Consider the following 14166-nt stretch of genomic DNA (forward strand, 5'->3'; position numbering starts at 1 on the left):
TGGGTTATCTACATGGGGACCTTCTACCCTAACATTTTCTTCCATGTGACCCGGACTTTCTCACCTCATCCTGTCACACACCGATGTGACCAGGGACCACTTGGGCCTAATAGTCATCCTTTTAAAATGCTTCCTGGAGGATGATCACCTTTTATCTTGCTTCTGGGAGTTATATAGCCTTAAGCCTCCATCCTGCCTGAGCAATTGTTGGGCTAAATGTTAATCATTGATGCCTCTCTGCGGGAGGTTTAGCTCAAGATCAGGAAGGCTGTCTGAGAAGGGAGGTGGGCTGGAAAAACCTCATCCAAGTAGTAGAGCAGAAAGTTCAGAGAACAGTAATAGGGAAAGCCACAAAGAACTCAGAATTTCTTGAGAATCTTAGCGTGAATCCTTGCAGACAAGGAGGTATAGAAGTGGAAGGAAATTTTCACTAGCCTCCTGTGATCTGTAGTACAGTTTTCCTCCTGAAGAGGTCATCTTGACCTCTGGGTGTCACATGCAGCTCATCTTTCTGCCTTGGGAGTAGGAGAAAGAGCTTACAAAATATCCACTTAACTTTTTTCAGTTAGGCTGAATACAAAGGAGCTGCACAGATCTGTAGGAATATTGCCAAGAAAGCTAAATTTCTATGAGCATATCCAACCCTGGAACTTAGGAGTGGAGAAAAGAAATCATTGCTGCCTCCTTCCATGTCCACAAATAAATAGGCTTCTGCTCTAAATGTAGATGGGATGGGTGGGGCAGCGTGGGGAGAGAAGAAAGAAGCAGGAGAGGAGGAATAATAATTTCTTCTGAAATTATTGAAAAACAGAAAAGCTTTTATGGTTTAGTTTGGGGATGTTAGGCTCCTCTGAGTTAGCTGGTCTGATGATAGAGGAGAGAGATTGGAGGTATGGGGATCCTCTCTTGTTTCTGTCTCTTTCAAAGAAGGTCCTTTTCAAACTGGGAAGGGTAGAATAGCATAGTTAAGAGTGAGTTGTTGATCCTCATTGAGGAGGTGAAATTTAAGACAGTACCTACTTGATTTAAATGGGTTATCCAATATCTTTGATTCTAGACATTATAATGCTTTTTTTTTTTTTAACTTCAGGAAGCATGTCATAACAATATATAGTTAATATGGCAGGGTATTGTCCCCTGAAAACTTGTTATAAAGTAACTGGTTCATTAGTCTCTTGATTATGTCTTAGAATAAGGGAAGTAAGGTATTTTCCTTATAGGATGTTCTGTTTCAAATCACTACAGACATCTGTAAGTCGTTGAATTGAAGAATTATAGTGAAAGATGCTGAAAGACTTGGAAGTTGTAGAGAAAGGCACTAGAAGATTGGAAATCAGAAAATGTGATTCGTATTTCAAAAGGGATAAGAAGATGGGTTGACAAGGTTGATACTGTTCCTGGGCAATACTCTAGAACAGGGGTCAGCAAAGTTTTTCTGTAAAGGAACAGATAGTAAATATTTTTGGCTTTGTGGCCGTATAGACTCTGTCACAATTGCTCAGTTCTGCCATTGTAGCATGAAAACAGCTATAAATGCCATGTAAGCAAATGAACATTGCTGTGTTCCAATAAAACTTTATTTATAGAAGTAGGAGCAGGCCAGATTTGGCCCACAGGTGGTAGTTTGACATCCTCTGCTTTAGAATAAATTATTAAGTGGGTTTTTGGGGGTTTTTTTGTTTTTGTTTTTGTTTTTTGTGAGTATGGAGGGAACTGGTCAGTCTTCATTCTTTGGGAATAGATCAGGACTAGGAAGTTCTTCTCCATCATTTTTCAGCAGAGTTACTATTATTACATAAGATCAAAAGTATAGTTTATTTTGATGTCATTGAGGCATTTGGCAGAATGTTTCGAAGGAAGCTTTAGAGATGAAGAAATGTAGACCACTGCAATTAGGTAGTTAACTCTTCAGTGCCTGCTATCTTTGAACTGATAAGAAGCATTGGCTGATGACACTATGAGAGCAAGCAGCAAATGAATGATACCAGAACAATTTAATAGTATCATTTCTTGGGCGCCTGGGTGGCTCAGTTGGTTGAGCGACTGCCTTCGGCTCAGGTCATGATCCTAGAGTCCCGGGATCGAGTCCCGCATCGGGCTCCCTGCTCGGCGGGGAGTCTGCTTCTCCCTCTGACCCTCCTCCCTCTCATGCTCTCTGTCTCTCATTCTCTCTGTCTCAAATAAATAAATAAAATCTTTAAAAAAAAAAATAGTATCATTTCTTTAAAAGACTCTGTATGTTAGCTTTTGAGATAAAAAGAACTACAAACATGACGTAGTAGTGTACTCTGATAATAAATTACCCCAATATGTTTGATGGAATTATATATAGTAAAATGATACTGTCTTTCTCAAAGAGCATCATTTTACCCCACTGCTCCCTTCCTGAAAACGTAGTGTCCCACTCAGTATAGTTTTCTTTCCTTGGCCCTAAAACACACTGTAGTTTTTTTTAAAGATTTTATTTATTTATTTAACAGAGAGAGAGAGCAGGGGGAGTGGCAGGCAGAGGGAGAGGGAGAAGCGGGCTCCCTGCTGAGCAAGGAGCCCCATGCGGGACTGGATCCCAGGACCCCAGGATCATGACCTGAGCCAAAGGCAGACACTTAACCCACTGAGCCGCCCAGGCGCCCATATACTGTATTTATAATCAATAAATTCAATTGTATAATGGCAAATTAAATTTTTGGTGACTCAAACTTCATCTTCAAACCAGGTTCCTATTAACTAACAAGCATACAATAGGAACATTCATAAATTAAAAACTGTATCTCCGAAGCTCAGTGTTTAAACGGGAGTGGGCGGGGCACTTGGGTGGGCTCAGTGTTAAGCGTCTGCCTTTGGCTCAGGTCATGATCTCAGGGTCCTGGGATCGAGCCCCGTGTCAGGCTCCCTGCTCTGCGGGAGGCCTGCTTCTCCCTCTGCCCACTCCCCCTGCTTGTGTTCCCTCTCCGGCTGTCTTTCTCTCTGTCAAATAAATAAAATCTTTAAAAAAATAATAATAATAAATAAACAAACGGGAGTGGGCGATATAGGCTTCCAGTTACAGAATGAATAAATCGTGGGGATGAAAGGTACAGCATAGGGAAAATAGTCAACGGTGTAATACTGTGTGGTGGCAGATGGTAGCCACACTTGTGAGCAGCGCATAACTTACAGAGTTGTGGAGTCACTATTCTGTATAGCCTAAACTAATGTAACATTGTCAACTATACTTCAGTTTAAAAAGAAGACTTTACGGGGGCTCCTAGGTGTCTCAGTAGGTTGAGCAACTCACTCTTGGCTTTGGCTCAGGTCGTGATCTCAGGGTCATGAGATCAAGCCCTGCATCAGGCTCCACGCTTAGCACAGAGTCTACTTGAGATTCTCTCTCCCTCTCCCTCTGTCCCTCCCCTTGCTCCCATGCGCACGCGCACTCTCTCTCTCTCTAATAAATAAATAAAATCTTTTTTAAAAAGTAAACAAAACTTCACAGATAGCACAATGTAAAATAAGCCCTTCACGTGCAGCAGTTTTCCAACAATTTTAACATTCTGGACTCACCAACAATTTAAGTCCACACTAAACCAAAAATTCCTCAGGATTATGAGTTTTAGTCACAAAGCCTACATACTTTCCCTTCCGAAGACTCAGAAGTATTTGATGTTCTGGCATGTATTCACGTTTCCCAGAAAATGTCAGTCCTATTCTAGAATGCAGTGTACGAAGGGGAAAAAATTCAGAGTGTGACAGAGGGTCAGAGAGGACACAGAGCAGCAGAAGCAGGTATAATTGAATAAAAGTGTGTCAGCTGGGACTCAGTACTACAAGGGACAGAAAGCCAGCTCCATCTGGCCTAAAAAAGAGAGAGCGAGGAAGGGGGAGGGAGAAAAAGGAGTGATTCTTAGCAATTTATTAGCTTCTGTGGCTATAAAGTCCAGAAATGTGGCTAGTTCCTAATCATGCAAACACTGTCACCAAGTACAAGTCACTGGTTTCTCTCTGCTCTTACTTCCATGATGGTAGCCTTGCCCTCTCTTTCACATTGTGACCTTCACCAGCTTCAGGCTCTTCCCATTATGTTGGCCAAACAGCCCTGACAGTTCTTACCCCCACACCTCGCTATTCAGGAAAATGAGAGAGCTGCTTTGTCAGGAGCTCCTATGGAAGAAGAAGGAGAAGAACTCCAGAAGCCCCAGGGTTCCCTTATCTTTTGCTTTCATTGGCTCTATTAGTTTATGTACCAGTCCCTGAACCCATTGTTGTGGAGGTGGGTAGAACATGCTGATTGGCTTACATCAACCAAGGCCAACCCCCCAGGGCTAGAGGTAATGTCCCCCACTCAGACTCTAAGAGAACGGGGAAGGACTGTTTTCTCAAAGGGGACTTGGGGTCCTGCTCCCAGGAGGGAGGGCTATGTTGGGCAACAAACAGCTGTCTACTACAAGAACTTTAAGAAGTGATAGCATGGAGGAAAGCACCAAAGAGGAGGTCTTCTAGATAAACAGCACAGCATCTTTATGCTTTTTACCTATTTGTGTAGCTTTTAAAGCATCACTGATATGGTAATAATGCATCCCTGATACTCATAGTGATGAACCTGAGACATCTAGGAAAGGTTAAATTATGTTTGATTTACTGAGACGGGGAAGAAGTTAATGGATGTTGGAAAGGTTTATGTGTGTGTTAATAAATATCAGTGTTTTAAAAGGACTTAAATAAGCCAACTGAAAAGCTCTTTTTATCATATTGGGTTTTTTGTTTTGTTTTTTTTAATGTCTAGTATTTCCTTGTGCTTAATCTTAACCTGTAGCTCACCAGAGCCATGGGTTTAACTGTGAACTGTTTTCACAAGCTATGCTTTAAGTGTATTTGGTTTATATCTTAACAAAGTAAAATTACATTTATTGATGAAAATACTGTTTTTTGCTTTTGTCCAGAATGCATACACAGCCACAGCCATCAACAGCACCAACTTCTGCACCTCTGCAAAGGATGCGTTTGTCATTCTTGTGGAGAATGCTTTACGGGTGGCTGCCATCAACACAGTGGGGGATTTTATGTTATTCCTAGGCAAGGTAAGACCAAATATGTTATCTGAGACATACAGTGAATTTTTGCATATATATATTTGCTTTTTCATTTGAAAAATATCTAGCCCACCAAAAAACTAAAAGTAATATATGTAATATAAAAGAAGCACTTACAAAGCCCTTAGTATGTGTTGGGTACTGTTCTAAGTACTTTACCTGTATGGTGCTCATTTAATCCTAGCAACAGATTTGTAAAGGAAGTTCTATTATTATCCTCATTTTACAGATGGGGAACTGAGACATAGCAGTTAAGTAATCTGTCCATGTTTCTCCTTATGCATTTTGATCTGTAAAGAATTCAGGAATAGTCTGCTTAGTGGTTAGGGTTGCTGTATCTGGAGCCTTACTACCTTGATTTAAATCCTGGCTCTGTTACTTACTAGCTGTGTGACCTGAGGCAGGGTACATAACCATTCTGTGCCTCAGTTTGTTCATCTATGGAAGTGGGATAATAACAGAGCCAAACCTCTAGAGTTGTGAGGATTAGATGGGTTAATACATGTAGTGTACCTAAGACAGTGCTTGATACACTGTAAGTTCTCGATGAATGTTGGCTGTCATTGTTACTGTATATAAATGCCTTTAAAACAGAGCTGTGTGGGAATGAGATTTACCTGTCCTTAAAGTGTCTGAAAAGAGCTAATTTTTCTATATTATTAAAATCTGCAGAATAATAAATAACATTATAATTGGATTTTTTGTATCTGTAGTTCAAACCATAAAATACTCAGAAAATTTGAAACATTGAACTGACACCACCATAACCAAATAATATCATTTTTATATATTTCCTCCCAGTGTTTTTTCATAGGCTTATATATCTATAGTCCAACAATCATAGCATACTTACCAGTTTGTTCTGCCCTTTGCATTTATATTATATCATATCCAGTTCTCCTATTGCTTTGATAATCTTCATAATTATTCATAATCATGATGGGTAGTATTTTATCAAATGCTATTCGTAGACATTCTCTTACTACTAAACACTTAGGTTATTCCAGCCACTGTGTTTTGAAAATGTTTTTGAAAAGGAAAAAATACTTGGTGTAAAGAGGCCAAGATACCAACTGTGCAGTTGTTTTGAAAATCTGTGATTAAACTTATACTGTTGGATTTGTTCTCATCATGTTTTTACAAGAGGAAATGTTTTATAGTAAGGATTGAATGAGTCAGTCCATGTTAAGGACTGAGTATAGTGCTTGACACTCTTATTAACTGTTGCTATTATTTATATGCTATATGACTAATTTAGGAAGCCTTCAGATTTTTTGTCTATTTTGTTTTACATATTTATAATTTATCCCTACTGCTAAGAAGGATATGAGGCAGCTTAAAATATGAACATATGCACACAGAGCCGTTAAAATAGAAGAGAAGCCATATAGAGGAATAACAGAAAATTATATTCAGGGGCAGCATTTTAAAAAAATTTTTTATTGTTATGTTAATCACCATACATTACATCATTAGTTTTTGATGTAGTGTTCCATGATTCATTGTTTGTGCATAATACCCAGTGCTCCATGCAGAACGTGCCCTCCTCAATACCCATCACCAGGCTAACCCATCCTCCCACCCCCCTCCCCTCTAGAACCCTCAGTTTGTTTTTCAGAGTCCATCGTCTCTCGTGGTTTGTCTCCCCCTCCGATTTCCCCCCTTCATTCTTCCCCTCCTGCTACCTTCTTCTTCTTCTTCTTCTTCTTCTTTTTTTTTTTCTTAACATATATTGCATTATTTGTTTCAGAGGTACAGATCTGAGATTGAACAGTCTTGCACAATTCACAGTGCTGACCAGAGCACATACCCTCCCCAGTGTCTATCACCCAGTCACCCCATCCCTCCCACCCCACCCCCCACTCCAGCAACCCTCAGTTTGTTTTTCAGAGTCCATTGTCTCTCATGGTTCGTCTCACCCTCCGATTCCCCCCCTTCATTCTTCCCCTCCTTTTTTTTTTTTAACATATATTGCATTATTTGTTTCAGAGGTACAGATCTGAGATTCAACAGTCTTGCACAATTCACAGCGCTTACCAGAGCACATACCCTCCCCAGTGTCCATCACCCAGTCACCCCATCCCTCCCACCCCACCCCCCACTCCAGCAACCCTCAGTTTGTTTCCTGAGATTAAGAATTCCTCCTATCAGTGAGGTCATATGATACATGTCTTTCTCTGATTGACTTATTTCGCTCAGCATAACACTCAGGGGCAGCATTTGATCATGATGGTGATTTTAGTAAACTCTGATGGAGACACTTGCTCAGTACTAGGTACTGAGGAATGTACTTTATATGAAGTGTTATTCGTCCTCTCCTGTAGGATGAACCACTGCTATTATCTTCATTTTATAGCAGAGGAAGCCAAAGTTTAAAGAACTAGAATGTGACAGAGCTGGAGTTCAAACTTAGGTCTGTCTGACTTCTCAGTTTTCAGTCACTATGTGCTGACATTAAGTTTGCCCTTGGACTTTTTTTTTTTTTAAGTCTTTTGATTCAGTAATTCTATTGATGGTAAACCACTGCTAGAAATAATTCTAAATACAGAAAAATGCAGCATTATTTCTAATAGTTACCAGTTGCAAAAAGTCTACTGCTTACCCATAGAGAAATGGTTAGAAATAATAGCAGACTATTACTCACCTGTTACACCATGTTTTTCATTAAAAGTTTGTAATACGATCAGTACATATGACAAGTGAAAAGGCTGAGTAAAACTACTTGACTATAACTGTTAAGTACTGTTTAAGAATGTACATGAGAAAGAATTACTCTCTCAAAATGTTAATGATTATCTTTGGATATTGAAAATATGAGGGAGAGGGAAAAGCAAGATGGCAGAGGAGTAGGAGACCTAAATTTCGTCTGGTCCCAGGAATTCAGCTAGATAGGTATCAAACCATTCAGAACACCTACAAACTCAACAGGAGATCGAAGAAAACAATAGCAGCAACTCTCTGAACAGAAAAGCGACCACTTTCTGGAAGGTAGGACATGCGGAGAAGTGAATCCGAGGCAATATTTGGGAAGATAGACCAAGGGGGGAGGGAGCCACTGTCGGCCAGTTACCGGGAAGTGATAGAGCAGAGGAGCCTTGGAACTTTTAGAAGTCTGCTCCGCTGAGGGACGTCGCTCCAGTGGCTAAGTGGGGGGTGGAACCCTCACTGGGACAGTGTGGTCTCAGGACCCTTGGGGTCACAGAAAGACCGGGGGGTGACTGAGTGCGGCAGAGCTCCCAGGTATCGGAAAAGGGAAGCCAGCTACAGAGACGGAGCCGAGGAGTGGGCTCTCAGCTCAGAGTTGCCATAAACCATGATCCACAGCAGAGTCCAGACCACTGCCCAACAAGTGGCAGATCCGGGGAGACTCCCCTTCCTCCCCGGGGAGAAGCAGTGTGGGAGCGCACCGCAGGACTCTGCTGGGTTTGGAGATTCCAAACAGGGTTGGGTGTAGGAGGTAGAAATGCTTGGTCACAGGCCAGGTGAGCACAGAGTGAGGCTGGAGACCAGAGAGACAGGAGTGATTGACTGCTTTTCTCTGGGGGCTCACTTTTGGAGGGGGGCCCCAGCTGTCGGCTCCTCTGGGACCAGAGATTGGGAGGCCGCCATTTTCATTCTCGTGCTCCAAAGCTGTACAGAAAGCTTTCAGGGAACAAAAGCTACCGAGAGCAAACCTGAACAGATTACCTAGCCTGGCCCCTGACAAGGGTGTTGCAATTCCGCTTCAGGCAAAGACATTTGAGAATCACTGCAACGGGCCCCTCCCCCAGAAGATCAGCAAGAACAGCCAGCCAAGACCAAGTTTACCGATCAATGAGAATGGCAAAACTCCAGCACTAGGGGAATACAGCACATAGAATTCATGGCTTTTTCCCCATGATTCTTTAGTCTTTCAAAGTTAACTTTTAAAATTTTCTTTATCTTTTTCTATTTTTTTTAGTTGAATTTTTCTTCTTTCCTTTTTCAACCAACATCTTATCAATTCCTTTTTTAAAGTCTTTTTTAATTTTCATTTTTACCCTCATATTCTATCCCTTCATTGTATTTAACCTTATTATATATATATATGTATATGTATATGTATAAGTTTTTCTTTCTTTAAAATTTTGGGATACAGTTTCTTCTAATGGTCCAAAATATACCCTAAATCTAGTGTATGACTTTGTCCTAGTTTCCCACCTGATCACATTCTCTCTTTTTTTAAAGTTTTTTTCATTCTTTTTTCAAGCAACTTCTTATCTTACCAATTCCTTTTTTAAAAACTTTTTTAATTTTCATCTTTACTGTCATATTCTATCCCTTCATCGTATTTACCCTTACTTTTGTATATATATAAGTTTTTCTTTCTTTAAAAATTTGGGAGGCAATTTCTTCTAACAGACCAAAATATACCCAAAATCTAGTGTGTGGCTCTGTTCTATTCACCAACCTGATCATATTCTTTTTTTTTTTTTTCCTTTCTTTTCCCCCTGGTTTCAGGTCTCTTCTGATTTGTTTAGTGTATATTTTTCTGGGGTCGTTGTTACCCTTTTAGCATTTTGTTCTCTCATTCATCTATTCTCCTCTGGACAAAATGACAAGGTGGAAAAACTCACCTCAAAAAAAAGAACAAGAGGCAGTACTGACTGCCAGGGACCTAATCAATACAGACATTAGTAAGATGTCAGAACTAGAGTTCAGTATGACTATTATAAAGACACTAGCTGGGCTTGAAAAAAGCATAGAAGATACTAGAGAATCCCTTTCTGGAGAAATAAAAGAACTAAAACCTAATCAAGTCAAAATCAAAAAGGCTATTAATGAGGTGCAATCAAAAATGGAGGCTCTAACTGCTAGGATAAATGAGGCAGAAGAGAGAATTAGTGATATAGAAGACCAAATGATGGAAAATAAAGAAGCTGAGAAAAAGATAAACAACTACTGGATCACGAGAGAATTTGAGAGATAAGTGATACCATAAAGAGAAATAACATTAGAATAATTGGAATCCCAGAAGAAGAAGAAAGAGAGGGGCAGAAGGTATATTAGAGCAAATTATAGCAGAGAACTTCCCGAATTTGGGGAAGGAAACAGGCATCAAAATCTAGGAGGCACAGAGAACCCCCTTCAAAATCAATAAAAATAGGTCAACACCCTGACATCTAATAGTAAAACTCACAAGTCTCAGAGACAAAGAGAAAATCCTGAAAGCAGCTTGGGACAAGAGATCTGTAACCTACAACAGTAGAAACATTAGATTGGCAGCAGACCTATCCACAGAGACCTGGCAAGCCAAAAAGGACTGGCATGATATATTCAGAGCACTAAACGAGAAAAATAAGCAGCCAAGAATACTATATCCAGCTAGGCTGTCACTGAAAATTGAAGGAGAGATAAAAAGCTTCCAGGACAAACAAAAACTAAAAGAATTTGCCAACACCAAACTAGCCCTACAAGAAATATTGAAAGGGGTCCTTTAAGCAAAGAGAGAGCCTAAAAGTAACATAAACCAGAAAGGAACAGAGACAATATACAGTAACAGTCACCTTATAGGGAATACAGTTGCACTAAATTCATATCTCTCAATAGTTACCCTGAATGTAAATGGGCTAAATGCCCCAATCAAAAGACACAGGCTATCAGATTGGATTAAAAAACAAGACCCATCGATATGCTGTCTGCAGGAGACTCATTTTAGACCCAAAGACACTCCAGATTGAAAGTGAGGGGGTGGAAAACCATTTATCATGCTAATGGACATCAAAAGAAAGCTGGGGTGGCAATCCTTATCATACAAATTAGATTTTAAACCAAAGACTATAAGAGATGAGGAAGGACAGTACATCATACTTAAAGGGTCTATCCAACAAGAAAATTTAACAATTTTAAATATATATGCCCCTAACATGGGAACAGCCAATTAATAGCAAAATCAAAGAAACACATCGACAATAATACAATAATAGTAGGGAACTTTAATACCCCCCTCACTGAAATGGACAGATCATCTAAGTAAAAGATCAACAAGGAAATTAAGGCTTTAAATGACACACTGGACCAAATGGCCTTCACAGATATATTCAGAACATTCCATCCCAAAGCAACAGAATATACATTCTTCTCTAGTGCCCATGGAACATTCTCCAGAATAGATCACATCCTGGGTCACAAATCAGTTCTCAACTGGTACCAAAAGATTAGGATCATTCCCTGCATATTTTCAGACTACAGTGCTTTGAAACTAGAATTCAATCACAGAGGAGAGTTGGAGAGAACTCAAATACATGGAGGATAAAGAGCATCCTACTAAAAAAATGAATGGGTCAACCAGGAAATTAGAGAAGAATTTAAAAAATTCATGGAAACAAATGAAAATGAAAATACAACTGTTCAAAATCTTTGGGATGCAGGGAAGGCGGTCCTAAGAGGAAAGTATATAGCAAAACAAGCCTTTCTCAAGAAACAAGAAAGGTCTCAAATACACAACCTAACCCTACACCTAAAGGAGCTGGAGAAAGAACAGCAAATAAAGCCTAAACCCAGCAGGAGAAGAGACATAATAAAGATCACAGCAGAAATCAATGAAATAGAAACCAAAAGAACAGCAGAACAGATCAATGAAACTAGGAGCTGGTTCTTTAAAGAATTAATAAAATTGATAAACCCCTGGCCAGACTAATTAAAAAGAAAAGAGAAAGGACCCAGATAAATAAAATCATGAATGAAAGAGAAGAGATCACAACCAACACCAAAGAAATACAGTTACAAGAACATATTATGAGCAACTCTATGGCAGCCAGTTAGACAGTCTGGAAGAAATGGATGCATTCCTAGAGATGTATAAACTACCAAAACTGAACCAGGAAGAAATAGAAAACCTGAACAGACCCATAACCAGTAAGGAAATTGAAGCAGTTATCAAAAATCTTCCAACAAACAAAAGCCCAGGGCCAGATGGCTTCCCAGGGGAATTCTACCATTTAAAGAAGAAATAATACCTGTTCTTCTGAAACTGTTCCAAAAAATAGAAATGGAAGGAAAACTTCCAAACTCATTTTATGAGGCCAGCATTACCTTGATCCCAAAACCAGACAAAGACCCCATCAAAAAGGAGAACTACAGACCAATATCCCTGATGAACATGGATGCAAAAATTCTCACCAAAATACTAGCCAATAGGATCCAAAAAGGATTATTCACCATGACCAAGTGGGATTTATTCCTGGGCTGCAAGGGCTGCAAGGTTGATTCAACATCCTCATATCAATCAGTGTGATACAATACATTAACAAAAGAAAGAACAAGAACCATATGATCCTCTCAATAGATGCAGAAAAAGATTTGACAAAGTACAGCATCCTTTCTTGATTTAAAGTCTTCAGAGTGTAGGGATAGAGGGTACATACCTCAATATCTTAAAAGCCATCTATGAAAAACCCACAGCAAATATCATTCTCAATGGGGAAAAACTGAGAGCTTTTCCCCTAAGGCCAGGAACACTGCAGGGATGTCCACTCTCACTACAGTTGTTCAGCATAGTACTAGAAGTCCTAGCCTCAGCAATCAGACAACAAAAAGCAATATAAGGCATCCGAATCGGCAAAGAAGTGAAACTCACTTTTTGCAGATGATACGATACTTTATGTGGAAAACCCAAAAGACTCCACCCCAAAACTGCTAGAACTCATACAGGAATTCAGAAAATGGCAGGATATAAAATCAATGCACAGAAATCAGTGGCATTCCTATACACCAACAACAGGACAGAAGAAAGAGAAATTAAGGAGTCGATCCCATTTACAGTTGCACCCAAACCATAAGATACCTTGGAATAAATATAACCAAAGAGGCAAAGAATCTGTACTCAGAAAACTATAGAATACTTATGAAAGAAATTGAAGAAGACACAAAGAAATGGAAAAACGTTCCATGCTCATGGATTGGAAGAACAAATATTGTGAAAATGTCTATGCTACCTAGAGCAATCTACCCATTTAATGCAGTCCCCATCAAAATACCATCCACTTTTTTCTTTCTTTTTTTTTTTTATTTTTTTTATTTTTTAAAGATTTTATTTATTTATTTGACAGAGAGAGACACAGCGAGAGAGGGAACACAAGCAGGGGGAGTGGGAGAGGGAGAAGCAGGCTCCCCGCAGAGCAGGGAGCCCGATGCAGGACTCGATCCCAGGACCCTGGGATCATGACCTGAGCTGAAGGCAGTCGCTTAACCAACTGAGCCACCCAGGCGCCCACCATCCACTTTTTTCAATGAAATGGAACAAATAATCCTAAAATTTGTATGGAACCAGAAAAGACCCCGAATAGCCAGAGGAATGTTGAAAAAGAAAAGCAAAGCTGGTGGCATCACAATTCCGGACTTCCAGCTCTATTACAAAGCTATCATCATCAAGACAGTATGGTACTGGCACAAAAACAGACACATAGATCAGTGGAACAGAATAGAGAGCCCAGAAATGGACCCTCAACTGTATGGTCAGCTAATCTTCGACAAAGCAGGAAAGAATGTCCAATGGAAAAAAGAGAGTCTCTTTAACAAATAGTGTTGGGAAAATTGGACAGCCACATGCAGAAGAATGAAACTGGACCATTTCCTTACACCACACACAAAAATAGACTCCAAATGGTTGAAAGACCTAAATGTGAGACAGGAATCCATCAAAATCCTTGAGGAGAACACAGGGAGCAACCTCTGACCTCGGCTGCAGCAACTTCTTCCTAGAAACATCGCCAAAGGCAAGGGAAACAAGGGCAAAAATGAACTATTGGGACTTCATCAAGATAAAAAGCTTTTGCACAGCAAAGGAAACAGTCAACAAAACCAAAAGACAACCGACAGAATGGGAGAAGATATTGGCAAATGACATATCAGATAAAGGGCGAGTATCCAAAATCTATAAAGAACTTATCAAACTCAACACCCAAAGAACAAAGAATCCAATCAAGAAATGGGCAGAAGACATGAACAGATATTTTTCCAAAGAAGACATCCAAATGGCCAACAGACACATGAAAAAGTGCTCAATATTGCTCGGCATCAGGGAAATCCAAATCAAAACCTCAGTGAGATACCACCTCACACCAGTCAGAATGGCTAA

The 14166-nt window shown here is 39.9% G+C and overlaps 1 protein-coding gene across 3 annotated transcripts in view; it reads left to right on the forward strand.

Annotated features, from left to right (window-relative positions):
- Positions 1–14166, forward strand: part of SLC44A1 (solute carrier family 44 member 1) — a 194922-nt gene that overhangs the window by 126962 nt on the left and 53794 nt on the right. For all 3 annotated transcript variants that reach the window (XM_021691110.2, XM_021691109.2, XM_021691108.2), the window contains exon 13: positions 4920–5057. In XM_021691110.2, the coding sequence (XP_021546785.1) occupies positions 4920–5057 (138 nt within the window). The remainder of the gene's footprint in view (positions 1–4919; positions 5058–14166) is intronic.

Source organism: Neomonachus schauinslandi, chromosome 13, assembly GCF_002201575.2.
Source record: "Neomonachus schauinslandi chromosome 13, ASM220157v2, whole genome shotgun sequence".
Classification (NCBI taxonomy): domain Eukaryota; kingdom Metazoa; phylum Chordata; class Mammalia; order Carnivora; family Phocidae; genus Neomonachus; species Neomonachus schauinslandi.